The following is a 22,732-nucleotide window of genomic DNA, read 5'->3' as shown; positions in this document are numbered from 1 at the left end:
CTAGCACTGACCCCTGCGGGACACCGGACGTTACAGGACAGTGAGGGGAGTTATGGTCATTGGCGGTTACATATTGCGTGCGATTAGACAAGAAGCATTCTATCCTTTTCAAACTATTAGGGTCCATGTTAAGTTTGCTTAATTTATAGAGGAGCAGACTATGACAGACACTATCGAATGCTTAGAAAAGTCGATGAAAATGCAGTCAACAGTGACTAAGTGATCTGCACCAGAGAATAAGTCGTTAGTAAAGCGAGTAGTTGAGTTTCATTTGAGTAATTTTTTCTCAAGCTGTGTTGATGCATACTAAAAAAAGAATTAGTTTCGAGGAAGGATACCATATGACAGTATATGACATGTTCTATGAGTTTGCACGGTATACTGTTTAATGAAATGGGTCTATAATTATTGGGACAATGAGTGTTACCTGATTTGTGCAGAGGAACCACCTTTCCCACCTTCCAGTCGTTCGGGAGCGTAGAGGATTCTAATGATTGTGCAAAAATCTTCGACAATATTGTAGATGAATACACTTCGGTGTTCTTCCAAAATTTAGGGTTGATGCCATCATCACCTGGAGAAGAGGGAAGCTTCATATTTTGAATTAATTTCATTACGCCTGCCCAGTCAATAACTATTGGATCCATCGGAATAAAATCATAAACCGGAACATCGGGAAACATACATGGCGTACCGTTAACGAACGACGATGAGAATGCATAGTTCAAAACAACGCAGCAGTTTTCCCTAGGAACGACTGATTCGCTATCCGTAGCAAGTTCAATTGGTTTCCTTTTACTTCCGCTCACAACGTACCATAACTTACGCAGATTAGTTTGCAGTAGCGTTGGAAGGGTTTGATTTAAAAAGTATGTTTGGCGAGAGACAGTGCACGTGCGTACTCATCCTCTGCACAATGATAAGCTGCCCATCTCTCTGGGATCATTGATACCTTGGCTCGTCGGAAAAGCCGCTTTTTTGTTTGATAACCGTTTTAATGTTAGTGTATACCAAGGTAACTGTGTATTTCTAATTTTACGAAGGTGTATGTAACGGCTACTAAGCTCAGTTACTTTCGATTTAAACATACACCAATTATCTTCCAACGATTGCTCAGAAAAATTTTGAAGAAAATCTGATAAAAATATCTCGAGCTCATTATTAATCCCGGTGTAGTCAGCCCTGCTATAGTCTTTAAATACCTTTGAAGCTACACATTTGCGAGGCGAACTGTTCGGAATATTAAAGTGAATGAGGGTGTGATCGCCTACACCTGGAAAAACTGAAAGTGATTGTACAAGATCTGGGTGGGTAGTAAATACTAGGTCAAGGACAGTGGCACTTGTCGGGGTTGTACGAGTTGGACATTTTACGAGCTGAGTCAAGTTAAAATCCGAGCATGTAGTAAGAAAAGAATTGCACTCAAGAGAGCCGAAGCTTGTTACGGGAATAGGTGCGTCCCAGGAAACGCCAGGGAAATTAAAATCACCATGAACAAAAATGGGCGATTACGGATACCTTACATGTAATGTATTCAAAGCATCATATAGATCAGAAGAAAATCCAGAAGGTGAATTAGGGGGCGATAACAAGCGCAAAAAAAATTACATCCTTGTGTTTCAGACGAATGCGCACAGAAATTAATTCTAGATGCGAGGCAAGCGACACACCAAAAGAAAATAAAAGGTCTGTTCACACGATGCATCTTTTAGGCGCGCAACACTTTCGCGACACTCAAGTTTCGCGAAATGTGCTCGTTCACACGTACCGCTTCACGTGCAACAACGATGACGTTTAGACTCGCGAAAATAGTTTGGGTGTTGACCATAAAGTGGCGCTTCAGTTGAAAGCAAAAATCATTATCATCACCATTAGCCATTCAGCGTTGTGTTCTCCATCTCCCGCCACATTCTAAGAGTCAAAACGCAGGCGAGCTGGTGAACAATCATAATTAAGAAATAAAACCTTAAGACAAGGAAACAAAAAGGGACATACACACCACCGTCTTAAAACCACCACAGCAGACAGCTGTCATTTACTTCGATTTAATTAATTTACTCTTAAATTGTCATTTACTAGTTCTTGAATTGTCATTTACTGCCATTTACTTCATTTACTCTTGAATATGTACAATTTGGATGGAGGTTGACAAAGAAGAAGACTGTAGTGGAAGTAAATGAGAGCTGTACGCTGTGCTGGTTTTGAGATGGTACTGTGTACGTCCCTTTTTGTTTCCTTGTCTCAAGGTTTTATTTCTTAATTATGACTAAAATAGACGCGAATTATCAGCATCACCAATTACGTCTTCGTCCATCGCTGGATTTTTTTCTGATATGCTATTCACTTTTCCTTCAGTGGTGCTTGACGTGCTTGCGGAAGCGCCGGCAGTATCCATCGTTCGTGGTTTCGGTTTTTTTCGGATTTGGCTCGGCTACAACACCGGCAGTGAAGGAGCCTTCTCAAACAGCTCGCTCCCCCCTCAAAGGCCACGTGAGAGCGTTTCTGAGCGGCCATTGGCGGCGCCCTCAGAGTGATTGACAGGACTCGGCAAAGTTTCAGCAAAAGCTCGCTCCAGAAGCAAGGTGTGCGCGCAACTTTTTTTAGATGCGCGCGTCCTTTTCGGACTCGTTCAGACAGCGCAACCATTTCGCGAAACTACGTTTCGCGATACTAGATGCACGAGAAAAATGCATCGTGTGAACGGGCCTTAACTCGTCGCAAACCGCTATCAAAACGCCACCCCCAGACCGAGTTCCCCTGTCACATCTGTAGAACCGATACTTCTTTTTTCAATTTAAAATCTCACTATTCTCTGCTTTTGTGGATGGCCAAGTTTCCGTCAAGACCACTACATCAGCAAGACATGCGTCAATTAAAGAACACAAGGCGTCGCGCTTGTTGATAACGCTCATGACGTTACAAAGCAAAAAAGAAAAATTACGTACTAAGGAGGCACTGGACATAGTAGGCGAGGGAAGATTACGATCAACACCCCTCGCCGACCGCTAAAGTGATGTGGATGCACTGGGCGCACCCTCAGAGCTTGGTGATTGTTGCACCAAATTACGGGAGGGTCGTGGTCGAGAGAGCTCTGAGATCTGGTCTAGCTCTTGGTCATAAAAATAACACTTATCTATTACATACAACTTGTTATAAGTAAGTTTAAAGGTGGAACTCTGAGTCTTTCCAAATTCAATTAGGTTCCTTCGAGCGAAGCGTGTCGCAGGACAAAAATCTTCGCTAATGCTGATGCACTTTAACTTTAGCTTGGCTCTGAGCTTCATCACCTGCTCCTTCGTTTTAAAAGACGAAAATTTAACAATCACTGGTCTACATTTGTTTGCAAAAAACTGTCCCAATCTATGAGCACGTTCGACGTCAAATGACAGCGTGTTGGCAGTCAACTCAGCTGAACCCCTGTCGAAGCAGAGCGCTAACGCGTTTTTAACCTTTTCTCCCGCCTGTGACCACGTTTCAGACACACTGTCAGGAATTCCGTAGAAAAGTAGATTGTTTCGCCTGGATTGATCCTCCATTTCATTCAGTCGTGAGTGCAAGGCGGCGTTAACATTCCTCTGATAGAAAAAACCGTAACGGTGCAGGCGAGCTGGTAAATATTAACCATGTTGAATTAACCTGAGACTGGGGTAGGGAAGAAAGGACGTCGTTCTGTCTATTTTCTTTCCCTTCTACGTTTTGATGTTTCTTCTCTACCCCAGTCGAAGGTTAATTCCTCTGATCTCTGTTTTCCCGTCGCAGTGCATCCAGTTCACTCTCCATTGTTCCCGCTTTATTTTCAACAGACCTAAGTCTTTCCCCGATATTTGTAATTTTGTCGTCGATTGTTTTTTGGCCATGTTTTACTTCATCAATGGAACTTTTTAACTCAGTTTGACCCGTCTCGAACCTTTGCGACCGACAATTCAGTTCGTTCAATAGGTGAGGCATCTGCGTGAACTTGGCCAACTGCTCTGCAGTTATAGGACCAGGATTTGGTTCAACGTCGCCACAACAAAGAAGTAACCGAAAAAAAAGAGGCGGAAGTCGCAACACAAGACTGCAAGTGGCGTGGGCAGGTCAGCAGCAATAAAAAACGATCGTCCGAATGGAAAGTATAGCAATTGTCAATTTTAAAACGTACCTGAACGAAAAGAAGGAACAACTTATTAGGCATCTCGGCCGCGCTGCTGCCGACCGGCCCACTGAAGTAGTTGTCGAGATGGCACGCCTTTATACACTCGGACAGCAACGCTGATGTCTCACGTAGTCGCTCGGTGTCCCAAGACACCTGGTAGTCGAAGATGTCACTGGCCGTCGTCGAGTCACGGTAGGGTGAGGTATACTGACTTGTCACCGCGCAACTTCCACGCGTGCAACCGATGGTGCGCTCGAAGCAAAGATTAGTTGCTGTCGTATCAGTGAATTTTCCATGAGGCAGCAGCGTGATCTGAACGAAAAGAAGGAACAACTTATTAGGCATCTCGGCCGCGCTGCTGCCAACCTCCCCACTAAAGTAGTTGTCGAGATGGCACGCCTTTATACACTCGTACAGCAACGCTGATGTCCCACGTAGTCGCTCGGTGTCCCAAGACACCTGGTAGTCGAAGATGTCACTGACCGTCGTCGAGTCACGGCAGAGTGAGGTGTACTGACTCGTCACCGCGCAACTTCCACGCGTGCAACCGATGGTACCCTCGAAGCAAAGATTAGTTGCTGTCGTATCAGTGGATTTTCCATGAGGCAGCAGCGTGATCTGAACGAAAAGAAGGAACAACGTATTAGGCATCTCGGCCGCGCTGCTGCCAACCTGCCCACTGAAGTAGTTGTCGAGATGGCACGCCTTTATACACTCGGACAGCAACGCTGATGTCCCACGTAGTCGCTCGGTGTCCCAAGACACCGGGTAGTCGAAGATGTCACTGGCCGTCGTCAAGTCACGGCAGAGTGAGGTGTACTGAATCGTCACCGCGCAACTTCCACGCGTGCAACCGATGGTACCCTCGAAGCAAAGATTAGTTGGTGTCGTATAAGTGGGTTTTCCATGAAGCAGCAGCGTGATCTGAACTAAAAAAGGAACAACTTATTAGGCATCTCGGCCGCGCTGCTGCCAACCTGCCCACTGAAGTATTTGTCGAGGTGGCACGCCTTTATAGACTCGGACAGCAACGCTGATGTCCCACGTAGTCGCTCGGTGTCCCAAGACACCTGGTAGTCGAAGATGTCACTGGCCGTCGTCGAGTCACGGTAGGGTGAGGTATACTGACTTTTCTCCGCGCAACTTCCACGCGTGCAACCGATGGTACCCTCGAAGCAAATATTAGTTGCTGTCGTCTCAGTGGATTTTCCATGAGGCAGCAGCGTGATCTGAACGAAAAGAAGGGACAACTTATAAGGCATCTCGGCCGCGCTGCTGCCAACCTCCCCACTAAAGTAGTTGTCGAGATGGCACGCCTTTATACACTCGTACAGCAACGCTGATGTCCCACGTAGTCGCTCGGTGTCCCAAGACACCTGGTAGTCGAAGATGTCACTGACCGTCGTCGAGTCAAGGCAGAGTGAGGTGTACTGACTCGTCACCGCGCAACTTCCACGCGTGCAACCGATGGTACCCTCGAAGCAAAGATTAGTTGCTGTCGTATCAGTGGATTTTCCATGAGGCAGCAGCGTGATCTGAACGAAATGAAGGAACAACGTATTAGGCATCTCGGCCGCGCTGCTGCCAACCTGCCCACTGAAGTAGTTGTCGAGATGGCACGCCTTTATACACTCGGACAGCAACGCTGATGTCCCACGTAGTCGCTCGGTGTCCCAAGACACCGGGTAGTCGAAGATGTCACTGGCCGTCATCGAGTCACGGCAGAGTGAGGTGTACTGACTCGTCACCGCGCAACTTCCACGCGTGCAACCGATGGTACCCTCGAAGCAAAGATTAGTTGGTGTCGTATAAGTGTGTTTTCCATGAAGCAGCAGCGTGATCTGAACTAAAAAAGGAACAACTTATTAGGCATCTCGGCCGCGCTGCTGCCAACCTGCCCACTGAAGTATTTGTCGAGGTGGCACGCCTTTATAGACTCGGACAGCAACGCTGATGTCCCACGTAGTCGCTCGGTGTCCCAAGACACCTGGTAGTCGAAGATGTCACTGGCCGTCGTCGAGTCACGGTAGGGTGAGGTATACTGACTTGTCACCGCGCAACTTCCACGCGTGCAACCGATGGTACCCTCGAAGCAAATATTAGTTGCTGTCGTATCAGTGGATTTTCCATGAGGCAGCAGCGTGATCTGAACGAAAAGAAGGAACAAATTATTAGGCATCTCGGCCGCGCTGCTGCCAACCTGCCCACTGAAGTAGTTGTCGAGATGGCACGCCTTTATACACTCGGACAGCAACGCTGATGTCCCACGTAGTCGCTCGGTGTCCCAAGACACCTGGTAGTCGAAGATGTCACTGGCCGTCGTCGAGTCACGGCAGAGTGAGGTGTACTGACTCGTCACCGCGCAACTTCCACGCGTGCAACCGATGGTACCCTCGAAGCAAAGATTAGTTGGTGTCGTAGAAGTGGGTTTTCCGTGAGGCAGCAGCGTGATCTGAACTAAAAAAAGGAACAACTTATTAGGCATCTCGGCCGCGCTGCTGCCAACCTGCCAACCTGATGAAACAGACTATAGTTGTGGGACTTCTGGAAAAATGTTATGTAACTAAGAAAATGGCACGTGAACGCAAAAGACAAAAAATCATAAGCGCACTTAATAAAAATAATTGAAATAATAAAATTTATTATAATTGTGTTTTCAATGGTTCGAGCGCACCAAAAGCTATAAAAGCGAGCTCGATGCTTTCAATGGTGCGCTTGTTCCCTGGAAGTGCAGTTCAGGGCAGTATGCTCTCACTTGTACGTTCCGCTTCACTCGCAGGATAAAACCAAATACTTTACTGATAATGAATTTAGCGAAACCACGGCCGGACTGGAAGCGCGCGCTCTCTTTCTCTTCTTACGGCCTTTGCAATCGGGGCAATCGCCACCTCCTGCCGCAACACGCGGGGGGCGCTGTCACCTCACCCCTGGACTACCCTTTGCCGTTTGCACAGAGCGCGTCTGACAGTGTATCTCAGCGCTGTCGCAACTTGCGGCTGAGATTTTTATAGCCTTTGACACCTGATCCTTACGTTGAGACCCCCAGCCACTATCTAACGTGCTTCTGGTGAGCCCAGAACAAGGAATATTTGACGCACATCTCCGAGAGATCGGGGAGTAAAAAGTAGTTAGTAGAGACAGCGAATGCAATTGGGGAAAAACTATACTCGTCTTTACCTCCAGGCCTTTTTTGCAACTCAAAAACTGGAGGAGGCGGACACCTTCTACATGGAGGAACTTTAGATGATAAATAATTCGTACACTCTCGTGAATGTAAGCAGGTCCATCCTATCTTTTGCCGTGGTCAGCATCATCATACCATAGGCCACACATGAAGTCGGTCAGCTGCTCTAGACCAGTGGGAAATAGTCTGCACAATTTTTGTACAGTGCATAATACAGCCTAAAGTCCTTCCTCGAGGGCTTGTGCACATATCCAGCTGATTTTTCGTTTCTGTCCGTGACCGTCTTTGCATGGTTGATCAAAAGTATTCTGAGGAACTTGTTGCAAATTAAACCAGCCCAGCGCTTTGAGTGACTGTTGTCAATGCCTTCTGGGCAACTTAGGATTGGCGCGTCTTCAAGAGAGGGTGCAATGAGTAGTTGCAGAACTGTGTGCACATTTGTACGCGGAAGGTGCTTAACAGCCTTTAAAAAAAAAAAAAAATTTTTTTTCCAGAAGTGCAAGAAACCTAGGATTTCGATAATGAAGTCCACTTTTATCCTGACCTTGCAATAATACGAACAGAGGATCACCTCTGTTACTCGTAGTCAACAACATAACACAAGCGCCGCACCAAAACTCACTAATGAGTTTCACCAGATATCCACCGACGTACACCAGACCAGAGTATGCCGCAGGGAAACGCACTTTGCTGACGACACTGCCTGTCGGTACAGTGACTTAAATCGGGGCGAAATTCAATAAACCGTTGCCAAAACAACAACCTACGAAGCTCGAACACCAGCGCAAAGCAGCTCGAAGGGACTCTCCGAGTGGGGTGAAGTTGGGTGAGGTGGTTGCGCACCTGGCGGCAAGCAAGTGAACTACATACGGAGAAAAAATGCCATTGACTCCCGGGCGATTGCTAAGGCCGCAAGAAGAAAAAGAAAGAGAGAGCGCGCTTCCAGTCCGGCCGTGGTGAAACAAAGCTTAACTTCTCATGCAATGCCCTCAGCTTTCGCGTGGTTACACGCTTGTTTATCATTATTGTTTTCGTTTCCCACTGCGATTCAGTTTGCGCTCTCAAAATTGGACGGTTTAGTGATTTATACAGCGTAAGGTTGGTCTGCCAGTACGGGCGACACTGGTTTACACTGTAGATGAGCAATTTTGACAGTGCTGTACGACTGCTACCCTGGCGTTTAACGTGCTCACGCAGTAGTGATACACGACCGCACGCCGGTACGATGCTCAGCCAGATCGAAACGGGCAGGTGTGGGGCTCAAACCCAGGATCCCTGGGTTCTGCAGCGCGAGCTTTCGCTCCACGCGCGTTGAGCTGGGTGTGCGCTCGGCCACCGATCCTTCTAGTTCGTGCTCTTTTGTGTGCTACATGCATTAGAAACCATGGTAACCCAGGAGCATTCTATTTCGCGGAATGTAAAAAAAAAAGAAAAAAAAACCTATGCAATTTGCCACGTGTGCCACAACAATACAAAATATTCTAAGCTTCACCTGCGACCGCTTGCCTGAGTAAACATTTTTGTTTATCTAGAACAATTGGGATTGTATGAAATCACGTGGGAAAAACTCGTTCTAAGCACGCGGCCGTTGGCATGCAGTGAATACTCATAATCGGCGCCGAAATGATTGGTAGCTGCCAGCAGGTGGAGTTTTTCTATCAACCCAGAGTTAGAATGTTTCCTTCTTCCTGTTGTCAACAATCAGGAGACAACTAGCTTACACCAAATCTGAAGGTAATAAAGCACTACGAGCATTCAAACATATCGGCCTGAGCAGTATATGTGTACAAGCTTTAGCTTTTGATGCACCCTTAACTTTCGATACGGACAACGCTAGTGTAAAATGTAGGGCTGTTTCATTCTTAAGTACCATGTGAGTGCTTACACTATATTTTATACAATGTCAAACTCGACTCGTTTGCAACTTTTTTTCATTTTTGCACATCACTACTTGCGCGCGTAAATCACCAAAGTAAGACTAGTACAGGATGGAAAAAAATTGATTTCAGGTTTCTTTTACCGCAAAAATAAACTACGCATCGCCGAACGCTCATTCTCTGCCCAAAGGTAGCGCTCAAGTTATAACCAGATGCCAAAGTTTCAGCCCGAATGGACAGCTTATTCAAAAGTTATGAGTGATTTTCTGAAAATTTCAATGGGAAGAAGGAGCCTATATTTGCCCATTTTCGATTTGTGGTGCCATAGAGCCCCATATATTCGAAAACTCCGTCGGCTGCCATTTTCCCATTGAAACTCTCAGAAAATCCCTTATAACTTTTGAATAAGGTATCGGATCGGGCTGAAACTTAAGCACCTGGTTGGGACCTCTAGCGCTACCTTTGGGCGGAGAATGAGCGTTCGGCGATGCCTAGTTTATTTTCGTTGCAAAAAAAAACACCCTGTAACTTTTTTTGGTGACGCCCTGTACATTGCTTAAACCACGTGCAAAAGCTATCCACACACCCAGAATCTTTGCCTGGCCAGTAATTACATTTATCGCTGAATTCGTATTAAAATTAATTCTTGTCATTTATTGCTGTGAGTTAATTTTTAACCTCGGAATTTTTTTATTATGATTCCCGCATCAGTCCTACTTTGGGTTTACCAAACTGAACATCTAAACCTGAGTATCATTTTCTTTTTTGTGTTTTCCAGTCTCGTGGTTTTGGTCAAAATAAACAGCCAGCTACCTAAATGAGACACCTGACCGCCCAAAAAATAATTTTTATTTATTTTTTATTTTTTAGGTAGTTCATTCCTTAAGCTAGAATTTTGGAAACCAAAGCATATCACGTCATCACGTTTTTCTGGGAATCCACAAAGAGACAAACACATGCACGACAAAAGGGCCGGCCCGTCATATTGCCGCCCACAGAGCCTAGAAAGCAACGCTCGGTCATAGACTTCTAGAAGATTCGCGTTCATTCTTGCACCAGACGTAATTTTCGCCCTGCTTTCTTGTTTTCTCGAAAGTGCTAGTTCATCCTCGCCCCAAGAACGCGACGCACGAACATCCTTTGCCGAACTTTCGATAGAATGACGCACTGTAGATAAGCAGCTGCCCGCGACCTTGTCGAGTCAGTCCCGCTCTCGCTCTCTGTTACGCTGCCGAATCGCCGCCTGCTTTTCTGCTGCTTCGATGCTCTTTTACTTTTTTTTTTGTTTGGCACAAGTTTGTTGATTAAGCCTTTATTTTTCAGTTCACTGTTCGTCCTCTCGTCACCTTCATTCGTGTCAATATAAATATGATCACATTAAAATATCTGTAATTGTCCTCTGAAATCTCCGATAACGGCGCACAGGCAATTTTATATTTTTCAACGCGTCGGTAGTTTTGCTGTGCATGTGTCGCGCCATTTGGCTCAGGACGATTTTCGCGTTTTGTTCTGCCCACATTTGCTGGAGACGTGAGCTTGGAGCGTAGGCAACTAGCCGCCTTGCACGAAAACTGGCGCAGCCGTGCGCGTTCCAAAGAAAGCTCGCGCAGAGAAAAACAAGCGAAGGACTAGGGATATCAAATTCAGGATATAGAAAAATACCCCACTGTATCGAAGCGCCACCACACACGATTTCTCGCATTGATGTACTGGCCTGGAAGGCGATCCCACCGCCATCTGTTGGTTCAGAATCACACTAACCAAGGGTGGGGTTGCACCTTAAAATATAGGCACCAATAAAGGGCCGTTCACACGATGCATTTTTCTCGCGCATCTAGTGTCGCGAAACGTAGTTTCGCGAAATGGTTGCGCGAGAAAAATGCATCGTGTGAACGGGCCTTAAGAGAACTGAAAAACGCATAGACCTACTTGAAGCACTTTTTCTTTCCTCCTGTCTCGCTACTTTCGGGACTCCACAACTTGTCATTTTATCGGTATCGGTTGCGCGGCTATCTACACTTTTGGTCTGTTCACACGATGCATCTTTTAGGCGCGCAACAGTTTCGCGACACTCAAGTTTCGCGAAATGTGCTCGTTCACACGTACCGCTTCACGTGCAACAACGATGACGTTTAGACTCGCGAAAATAGTTTGGGTGTTGACCATAAAGTGGCGCTTCAGTTGAAAGCCAACATCATCATCATCACCATTAGCCATTCAGCGTCGTGTTCTCCATCTCCCGCCACATTCTAAGAGTCAAAACGCAGGCGAGCTGGTGAACAATCATAACTAAGAAATAAAACCTTAAGACAAGGAAACAAAAAGGGACATACAGACCACCGTCTTAAAACCAGCACAGCATACAGCTGTCATTTACTTCCATTTGCTTAATTTACTCTTAAATTGTCATTTACTAGTTGTTGAATTGTCATTCACTGCCATTTACCTTATTTACTGTTGAATATCTATAATTTGGATGGAGGTTGACAAAGAAGAAGACTGTTGTGGAAGTAAATAAGAGGGGCTTCGAGGACGACGAAGAGTAAGTGAGCGAAGGACGTTCCAGACCGCTTGTCCTAAATTTTTTTTTCGTAAACTGCTGAACCAACTGCCTATTTTTGAGAGTTTGAGGCCAAAAAAGAGCATTCCGGACTCAGGCCCAGAGACCAAGGGCTCTGAAGAAGACCGCAATGGACGAGAACACACAAAATGGTCAGACACCTCTGATTCCCACCGAAGAACCTATGGACCATTTATACTCGGTGGACCCATGCAGTTAAGCAACCAAGCCGCCAGGTACATTCAACAATGAAGACTCACAGTCTGCTAACATCACTCCTGCGCAGCGTGAGCCACAAGTCAACATGGATCACATGCAAGCTTCTTCGAACGCCGACGACGATGGCTTCACTGTCTACACGTCACGGAAGCGGAAGTGTCAGCACGAAAACAACGGGGAGGTGAATCAACTTCAAGAGACAGGTTTGACTGTCATTTTTATGCCCGCAAATCCTGCTGTCTGTCTTACCAAACTAAGTAGCCTAAAACTTTCGGAAGCGCTGGAGACAATATGTCAGGAATGTATCCTAATGATCCGCCCCAACAAGCGACTAAATCTGATAGCGGTTGATACTCGTAACGCCTACGCAACGAAACTCCTTCTCAAGGTTACCACACTATGCCAAGTAGACGTGAGGGCTTATGAACCGTGTCCACGCTCAGCAGCAGTAGGCATTATAAAGGGCGTAGATCAAGAGATCACCGACATGCAACTACAAGATGAGCTGAGTGCCGAACCAGTGCCCATTCTGCATGCCCGAAGACTTGGAAAATCATCCGTTGTGAAGGTACAGTTTGCAACCACACAACTGCCGGATTTCGCTCTTCTTTCTCGTGTCCGCTATCGAGTCTTTCCCTTCGAAGAACGCCCTTTACAGTGTACAAACTGTGGCCGCTACGGCCACAAGACTGTTGCATGCTTCCGCGAAACAATTTGCAGTCGATGTGGAGGAAAACACGATCGAAATGCCTGCGAATCTGTAGAGCCAAAATGCATTAACTGTGGAAGCTGTCATGAGGCGCTAGCTCAAGGGTGCCCGAAACGGATCGAACAAAAAAGGCTAGCAGAAGTTCGAAGACAAGGCCACACAACAGTATCGAATAACTCACAGGCTCACGTTCAACACGAGACAACCCACCAGAACCAACAGTCCCAACCACGCGATCTGAATGACTTTCCTTCCCTCCCATCAACCAGCAAAGAAGACGTCCAAGTCAACCAGAGTTTGAGCCAGAATGCTGTGAAGCGCACGTACAGTGACTCCTTGAAATCGGTAGAACCTCAGTCGGCACCTGTATTGAAGAACGACACCATACACTCTATCTCACCACCACCACCTATAAAAGGAACCTCCTCCGAAACTCTACATAGAGAGTACTTGAATGCACGTGAGAAAACCGCGAAACCAGTAAGCTGTACTTCTGAGCCAAATATCGCGAATGACGGTGAGTCCATATTCACCTCTGCCCTCAGAATCATAATTGATATCATAAGTCGTTTCTTAAATACTCAGCAATCAGAATGGGCTGAAATGATCCAGAAAGGACTTGATTTAATCAGTCCTCTCCTTTTTGCCTGGATAAAGTAGAATGTTTTCAAGATAGTTTGAGTGCAACAACGGCATTTCAATGGAATGCAAATGGACTCAGATCAAAACTTTCTGATTTTAAACAACTTGTTTTCAAGTACCGTTTTCCTGTACTAGCTATAACGGAACCTAAGATTAGCGATTATTCAAATTTGAAAATTTCGGGATACACGTTTATCACTTCAAAGAGAACATGCGGAAACAGCCGCGCCATACTGGAAATAAGAAAAGATCTTACTTATGCTGAAGTTGAAGTAGCCCCCCACGACACAAATGAATACGTTTGTGCCATTGTTAACGACAAAAACAAAAATATAACTGTCATCTCCGCTTACACTGAGACTCGGGCAGCTTTTGATTCAAAACGCGTCGAGACTCTTCTTCGGAGTACCCCCTCTCCGCATTTTTTATGCGGTGACTTTAATGCCCATCATGAGTTCTGGGGTAGCGTCCGGAACGGCCAAAGAGGGTGCCAGATCAGTGAACTCGCAGAAAGTTTGAACTTAGTCCTCTTGAATGACGGGAGTCCAACCTTTTATAGAGGAGAAACTGTCAGTAGCGTTCTAGATCTGACATTGGTGTCAGCTAGCTATGTCAAACATGTTGCCTGGTCAACTGATCTTGAGACCAGGGGAAGTGACCACATGCCGGTCCTGACGTTTGTCCGTGGCTTTGACAAAAGCAGAAAACCACATTCTATATCTGTTACTGATTGGGACAAGTTCTCTACGCTCGCCAGTGATTTAATTACAGCAACAACAACCAATGATCAGCTATTGCCTTCCCTAACAAACTGCATATTGCAGGCGACTCGGAAAATAACCCTGCCTTTCAATCGAACAGAGGTAGACATAGAGTACGAAAGGTTACGGGCAATCCGCAGACAAGCAGAAAGAAAAGCTAGACGCACAAAAGATCCTGAGGACTACCGCAATGTCCGGAGAGCACAAAAAAAGGTACGCAAACATCTTGACGCTCTTAGCCGACGTCGATGGAGAGAGCTCTGCTCATCCTTAGATGCAAAGAAACATCTGTCTCAACTGTGGAGAGTGATCCGCGGAATCAGAGCGCCTGCTCAACAACAATACCCATTTAGGGCCCTCGCATTGCGTGAGAGATCTACAGATATTGAAATTGCTGAGGCATTTTGTCGCCTTGTTACTCGAAGCTCAAGCTATATCCAATGTCCGAAACGCCATGTTGTTCATTCACCGTCATCAAACGAAATCTTTCTCGATTGTCCCTTTACTCTTGCAGAGCTGAGTCATGCACTACGGGACTCAAAAAAGAAATCGTCACCTGGTCCTGACGCAATAACCTACTCGGCACTCTCACGGCTGGATGAGCACTCGAAACGCAGACTACTCGAATACTATAATCAATCATTTTCTACAGGCGTGCTTCCACGAGATTGGAAGCGAGGCAAGATCATCCCCGTTCTGAAACCTGGACGTTCACCTCTTGACCTGGGATCATTTCGACCAATCGTGCTAACCAGTTGCGTGTGCAAAATAATGGAGCGAATGATCCTCTCAAGAATGACATGGTACATCGAAAAATCCAAGTTGTATCCTGAAGAAATGTCTGGATTTCGTATTGGACGTTCTGCCACAGACAGCGTAGTCGATCTGGTTAGTTCGGTCGAGCAAGGCATTGCCGATAGAAGCAAAACTCTAGCTATCTTCATAGATATCCAAAAGGCCTTCGATTCCATCACGCACGAAGCAGTTTTGTCTGCAATGGCTGAGCATGGTTTTGGGGGGAATGTTTTTAACTGGGTGAAAGACTACCTTAAAGAGCGAACTATCTTTATGCAGACAGTTGACGGAGACACGGAAGACCACACAGTGGAGCGAGGTGTACCACAAGGAGGAGTACTAAGTCCTACGCTCTTCAATATTTCGCTTGTATCCTTACGCCGGAAGCTCCCTAGGCATATTCAGCTTTCGATTTACGCCGATGATATCTGTATGTGGTCGACACACGCTAATCGTTTCGTCAGCCAGCGGAGACTTCAGCACGCTCTTGCTGAAATCAGCCTATATTTACGAGAACGGGGAATGTGCCTATCTCCCGAAAAAACTGTGGCCATGGCGTTCACACGAATGTCGATGAAACGTTTTCCTTTAGTCCTTGCTGGAAATCTCATCCCATACCTACCAACACATAGGTTTCTCGGTTTTTTAATCGATAAAAACCTGACCTGGACACCACATATAAAATACCTTAAATCGAAGCTTGGTTCCGCGTCCAATATCCTTCGCTGCCTTACAGGAAGGACTTGGGGCAAGTCTTGCACATCTATGCTGAAATTACAGGACTCTTTAATTAATTCTCTCATCAGGTACAGCCTACCAGTTTTGCAGAACATTTCTGCCACGAACTTTAGGAGTCTGCAGGCAGAGGCAAATAAGTCTTTAAGAATTTGTCTTGGCGTCCCTGGTGGAACTTCAAATGTTGGCACAATTGCAGAAGCTGGAGCACTTCCTTTGACAACAATGCGCATGCAAGAAACGTTAAGAATACACCTAAGGCACAAATCTCGACACAAGCGGCATTATCTCATAAATTTGAATCGTGAAAGACCAAGCTCTGGGTTCGGTAAAGCCGTGGATGAACTGCAAAAGAATATTCCTCCTTCAGCCAAGTATTATGAAACCCCATCCTGCCCTCCCTGGTCACTGCATATCCCAGAAGTTTTTATGAATGTGCCAGGTCTCATCCAAAAAGCAGCACAGTCACAAGTAATTCAACTTCAATTGACGCTCAGTCATATTCACTATGCATACTTTGACCGTGTGCATATATACACAGATGGCTCTACACGTACTAGTACATCAGCCTCTGCAATAGTTATACCAATTCTCAATACAACCCGTAGCTTCAAGCTGTCACACAATGTCCCTTCAACAACTGCGGAGCTACACGGAATTAAGATGGCACTCCAATTCATCCACTCTCAAACAGTTTCACAAAAGTGGGCAATTTTGACAGACTCACGGGCTGCGCTGCAGTCATTAAAGCATTCCCTCACCTCTTCATCCAACCCACACTTGTGTTTTGAGCTTTTGTTTAGCTACGCAGAGCTCAAAAGAAGCGGGCATGATGTGGTATTCCAGTGGATTCCGGGGCACACCGGAATAGCTGGAAATCAGGCTGCAGATGCTGCTGCCTCTAATGGTCACCTATTACAAACCACGGACACCGTACCTTTTACGAAAACAGACGCTCGATCGTTAATTATGTCACTTGGTAGAGAGGAATTTAGAAAACTTTGGAAGTCACCAGACTATCATTACAAGCCACTTTTCAGAATCGATCCTTCTCTAAAAGGAATATCTCCAAAACATTTACCAAGGAAGCTCGAGACCCTTTACCACCGCATACGTCTTAATGTCGCATATACAAATCTCCAAAGATTTAGGTATGGCCACGCGGCTAGCCCGAATTGTCAACAGTGTGGTATACCCGAAGATCTCAATCACATTTTTACAAGTTGCTCTAAATTCGATGACGCGAGGTGGACACTACAGGCCACCTTACAACAACTTTATGGCGAAGCTTACAGTTTTAAAAACATGCTAGAAACTTGGAAGCCGCAAGATAAGCAACGAGGACCATTAGACGCGTTTACAAACTTTCTCGAAGAAACTGGGCTGATAGACCAACTTTAACTTTACCTGGAATCGTTTAACTATATACGTACAGCCTACGTGAGGCGACGTGAACTGAAAGTGAACACTAACTCATTTATATCTCGTGTGTGTTTATGGACAATAGTGAGCAATGACTCAGTGTTTCTGCGGTACAACGACGTTTCGTTTCTTCATCTGTGACGGTGTGTGTTGGTGTCTTCAGCATTACAACCCTATGACTGATATGTGAAAATCTGAACCTGTATCCCTGCCTTCCCTGCATTTCTGCATTCTTCTGCAACCATTCTTCCCGCCTCCCTTCCCATGCAGAGTAGCCTGCCAGACTGCGTGTTTGGCTAAACTCTCTGTTGTTCTTCCCAATAAAAAAAAAAAAAAAAAAAAAAGTAAATGAGAGCTGTACGCTGTGCTGGTTTTGAGACGGTACTGTGTACGCCCCTTTTTGTTTCCTTGTCTCAAGGTTTTATTTCTTAATTATGACTAAAAATAGACGCGAATTATCATCATCACCAATTACGTCTTCGTCCATCGCTGGATTTTTTTCCGATATGCTACTCACTTTTCCTTCAGTGGTTCTTGACGTTCTTCCGGAAGCGTCGGCAGTATCCATCATTTGTGGTTTCGGTTTTTTTTTCGGATTTGGCTCGGCTACAGCACCGGCAGTGAAGTGGTCTTCTCAAATAGCTCGCTCCCCCCACAAAGGCCACGTGAGAGCGTTTCTTAACGGCCATTGGCGGCGCCCTCAGAGTTATTGACAGGACTCGGCAAAGTTTCAGCAAATGCTCGCTCGAGAAGCGAGGTGTGCGTGCAACTTTTTTTAGATGCGCGTCCTTTTCGGGACGCGCGCATTTCACCATTTCGCGAAACTATGTTTCGCGACACTAGATGCGTGAGAAAAATGCATCGTGTGAACGGGCCTTTTGTCCACATCAGCCATGTTGGGCATGACGGCGTCGTGAGACAGCCTGCAACACACAAAAGCCTGGTTCAGAGAGTTGCGTTTGACTGCGTTGCGGCTGCGAGAAACCAGGACATCTCTACTACTTATATCGCGTGCCAATACGATTCCTTTAATTGAATTCCACACTTCATACGAAGCACAGATGCGCCGGTGACTCGCTTTCGATTCTCGACGCAACGCAGTCAAACTCACTCAAACGCAAGTGTCTGAACCGGCCTTAAGCCTCGTCGGCCCGAGACACCAGTAAGTCTAGTAACACGGCATTCGCGGATTTGTAAGCGCTTTTTTGTTCTCGCAAACATTTCGTTTACAGTAAGTAACACGACCACCTAGTAAGTGATTCTCCTATCCAGAAAAGTGCGATTTTCGGCACATTCTCTGCCACTTAGATTGTAAACACGATCTACTTGACGTATAAAGCGGATCAACACATTTTTTCACGAGTGGACTATGACTCAATTTAAAAGAAAACTACGGTTGCAAAAACATACTTGAGCCTATAAGGAGGTGTCTTCGGGGCTTTTAGAGTACCCTAGGACAATCGTAGAGACAGATTATTATGAATTGAACACTCCTTATCGAGCCACTGCGCTGTCCGCTTTTTACACCAATTGTAATTCACGCAAGCGTGACGTACGTATGTATTATGTATGTGTGTATATTTGCGGCACAATCTCTTTGTAACGAGAGTCTTGTAAGACATGCCAATAAAAGCCAAAAAGAAAAACGAAATAAAAAAGGACAACAACAAAAGAGAAGTGGTTAGCACGTGTGTCCAAAGTTCGCCAACCGTCACTTTCGCGCAGTCAAAGTTAATCAGCTTACATGACACCGTCTTTTTAACTGAGTGTTTGCCCCTCCAGCCAAAGGTAAAGCAGCGGCTATTGGCCATCTTGGCCACCTTGGTCATCGTGGTCACGCCCCCAATTTTTCAGTCGAGCCTGCCACCATGCCTCGAGCCTCCGCTTGGAGCATACTACATGGGTCTGTTTGTTGGTGAAACCAAGTGTCTGCTCCAAGCGGGCACCCACGACAGGCGTTGGGTGTAGTGCCCTGCACGCAAGCAGCAAGTGGTCGATTGTCTCTTCGCCCGCTCCACAGGCACTGCATACCGTGTCAGCCACGCTGCTGTCGTAGTTGCTTCGGTATAGGCGGGTACATAGGGCGCCACCACGGGCCTCTCTATAAGTAGTCGACTGCCCAGTGTGTTCCCGCAGAAAGTCACCGGGGCAATCTCCGCCTTCAGAGACGCGTACATGTGCATGGAAGGGTGTTGTAACATGCCGCTCATACAACCGCCCCTCTCAACCCTCTTCACGTCCTCCCGTACTGTGCTCATCCACTCCTTTTCTGTTTGAGGTTCAGTGGCCAAGCTGAAGATCTTAAACTTTGTCCCAGGATGAGTGACTTGCTGCCTTCACGTCGAGTTGATATGCTTCAGGTGAATATACAAAAAAACTCGCCTAGCCCACCGGTCCCCGTTCATGTACCGGAGATGTGTCTAGTACTGCTGTTTGCCTCCCGCGCTTCAAAGAAAGACCAGCCGACGTCGCCTTCTACCAGTTCATTGGCTACTTGTCCATGACACCCTAGTGCCTGTCGTTCGACCTCCCTTTGGCGCCACTCAAGATATGTGCGTAGCTCACTAGGAACACATATGACTGAGTTTTTAAAAGCCCGGGCACAGCCACAGCCTTCAAAAGTTCTCGGGTGATAATGTACCGGTCACAGCTCCATAGGCTCCGCCTTCGGAGTATGTTCCGCTTACTAACTGAGGACTTTGTGAGGCCCTCATTGTGCTCAGTCAAGTAGTCCTCTCTAGCCGACAGCGTTATTCCGAGGTACCTGTACTTGGTGTGAAGAGATATGGCTGAGCCTTGCAGGATGAGCGATCCAAGATTCAACTCTTCGCCAGAAAAAATGACTGTCGCTGACTTGCCAGCATTGAAGCGTAGTCGGAGGTGTTCCGCTGCAGCTTCACAGGTGACGAGCAACCTCCGCATGTCTTCCACTATGTCGGCCATCAGCACGAGGTTATCAGCATAGGCAAGGCCAGGGAGTCTCAACGCTACAATATCACTATGTAGACGGTGTTCCAGAGTGAAACCAATGCCAGTGTCTTAATGGCCTTTTCCATGCTAGAGGCATATAGCATATATAGCGTCGGCGACAATGGACAGCCCTGTCGTAAGTTTTTTCCAACTGTGACCTCGCCTGATGTCACACCATCGAAGGATGTCGTCACCACATTGCCGTCGTATAACCGACGGATTAACCTCACCCATGTTTGGGGCATATTAAGGTGTCTCAGCCTTTCCAGCAGCATTAGGTGAGGGACGCAATCATAAGCTTTAGCAATGTTCAGAAAGCAGCAAATCAGAGGTTGCCTCTCCGCTCGCGCTATCTCGATGCATTGGATCAATGTAAACAGGTTATCGTGCAACCGCCGGCCAACTCGAAACCCGTTCTGCAGTTCCGTAAACACCCGTAAACAACGTGAGATTTTTAGTGCCTCCTCTCGGCCAATGCTGGAGACGCCCAAGAAAATTCAGGTTCCTTTTACCACCGAAAGATGTCATGAGAAGCACCATTAGCCTTTTTGATATCCTGATGGTCTGTCGAGATATCCTGATGGTCTCACCCGGGCAAGATCAAAACATTGCGCTGGTCCTTCAGGCGCCTCAAGGAACGTTTTGACGTTCTGTGAGCTACAAACATAAGCCATTAGGTGTCCATGAGCCACCATTAGAAAATGTTTAATGGCCTATTAGACATCATGAATGAAGTCTGATAGGCCATCAAGAAAGTCTGTCCGGCCATCAAGATCTGCTGAACATCAGGAAGGTCTGGTGGTCCATCAAAAATTTATGATAGTCTTTTCGATCAGGTTAACATGGACATTAAGGATAGGCGTTAGTCTGCGAGTTCTTTTTAATATCGGTTATTAGTTAATGGGAATTGGAGAGGCCTACCATGTTGCAAGCATTCGGCGATTAAAGAGCAATTAAGTTTAAAACACAATTATACTGGTTTCTTCGAAAATGACAAGAAAGCCTCGACCATCTCATGGGAGATTTAAGCCTTCCCACAGCTTAAAGAGGTCACTGCCCGCAGTTTTCTCGGCGATTCGTGCTTTCATTTTCTGCACTTGATCTGACGTGAAATGATTGACCCAATCCCCGTTTACGCCCTTGCGAAAGAAGTCTCCAGACATTGGCTTTTGCAACAAAGTAGACGTAGCATCGAAAGGGGCTCGCTCAGAGCCTCCTTGAACGTCCTGGTTGCTATTAGCCGCTAGCGTAAAGTTCCTAATTTCGCTGTTGAAGCCCTTCATTGTCAGAATGCTGGTCGCCTCCAATATCTTGTCCATAATTTCAGGATGTTTCAGAAGCCTCTTTGCATAGTGTTCTCCCAAGAAAATAGCAATTTTTAGCACGTGAGACCGGGTGTCCCTCTTGAGGTCTTCGTAGTTTACCCACATAACATTCGGTTTGTGGCGGTGCTTGTACCAGGAGAGAACTTGGTCAAAGTAGTCTCCAAAATCCACTTTTCCGGCTAGAAACATCGTCAAAAATTGTTCGAAGGTTCCATCTTCGAAGCGATATACGGGGAAGTTGGTGGTGTGGTGATAGAAGGACACGCAGCAATCGTACGGGTTTCTACAGATATAGACGTATTTTGCCTGTTCTGAGAAAGGCGCCTTGTCGTATGGCAAATGCGTCTTAATGGGTCCACCAGTGGGAGACGCTAACACGGCCTCAGATCCGACGTATTCAAGAAACGGTGACATTTGGAAAAACTTGTACAAGTCCCTGGATGTGGCACCGTCATTGTAGATTGCGAGGATGATGAACTGCATCCAGGTCGTTCCGCACTTTGGGAAGCCCACCACAAAGACGTCCTCTGGTCTGGCCTTGTATGTTAAGGCAGAACGCAGGTTGAACTCCTTAAAGATGTGGCTGACGTATACTCCGGCCACGTCACGGTACACGTGGTTGTCTTGTGTCCCCGGCATCTGTTGAGAGAAAAGTAAAAATGTGAGGCTATAGCGACTTCCATATAGGACGGAAGCTGTGATTGCACTTAGTAAAAGCTGCCTGAATGACTTACCTCCATCGCTACGTTTTTTCTGTGCCCATATTTTCCGTATTGTACCTGATGTGTTTTTCATGTGTCAGTGGGGTGTGGACTTTGCCGTTAAACTTATTTTAATACAAAAAAGTCAGATCTAGACAAGTACAAAGCGTATTCCTCTGCTTCCGGTGTCGGCAAACATCACCTACATCTTAAGGCCCGTACGGCTTCTCTCTCTCCCTTCAAGCGGCATCACCATGCGTAGGCTGACCTGGTAGTGCGCTTTTTCGCACGGACCCCGTGACAGTCGGCTCCTTTGAAATGCGAGCTCCCTTTCACTCTTTCTTTCACTCTACGACGAAGGCGACGCCAACGAAAAAGCAAAACGAAAAAAAAAAAAAAAAAACGTAACACCATTACGCCGCGTTTTTTCTTTGTTCTTTTTTTTTTTACATTGGTGGTTAGTTGCGTTTATTTCTTCGAAGGCTGTGTTCAGCTACTCCTGCAGGTTGGGTCACGTGACAAGAAGGCTCGAAATATTAGCAAGAACGACGCTAGACGCAAGTAGGTTTTCGAACGCCGAGGGTCTAAAGATCAAATCTCGAGTGGGATCGAGCACATTTTGGGATACAACACAACCGTCTTTTCGTGTGTTGCAGTATAAATTAATAGTTCCAGGTCGATGGTTCGGTGCTATCAT

The 22,732-nt window shown here is 46.3% G+C and overlaps 1 protein-coding gene across 1 annotated transcript; it reads right to left on the bottom strand.

Moving 5' to 3' along the window:
* Positions 1-21,022: 21,022 nt before the first annotated feature.
* Positions 21,023-22,074, bottom strand: LOC120847649 (sulfotransferase ssu-1-like). Its single transcript, XM_040219510.3, has 2 exons — positions 22,069-22,074; positions 21,023-21,973 (listed from the first exon to the last, which is right to left on the bottom strand). Exons 1-2 carry the CDS (start codon positions 22,072-22,074, stop codon positions 21,023-21,025), a joined length of 957 nt encoding a protein of 318 aa, XP_040075444.3.
* Between the last annotated feature and the right edge of the window lie 658 nt (positions 22,075-22,732).

The sequence above is a fragment of the Ixodes scapularis genome, unplaced genomic scaffold, assembly GCF_016920785.2.
Source record: "Ixodes scapularis isolate PalLabHiFi unplaced genomic scaffold, ASM1692078v2 PGA_scaffold3__209_contigs__length_174095766, whole genome shotgun sequence".
In the NCBI taxonomy this organism is placed as follows: Eukaryota; Metazoa; Arthropoda; class Arachnida; order Ixodida; family Ixodidae; genus Ixodes; species Ixodes scapularis.
The sequence above is the reverse complement of the archived record's forward strand: the minus strand, read 5'-3'. Positions and strand labels throughout refer to the sequence as shown.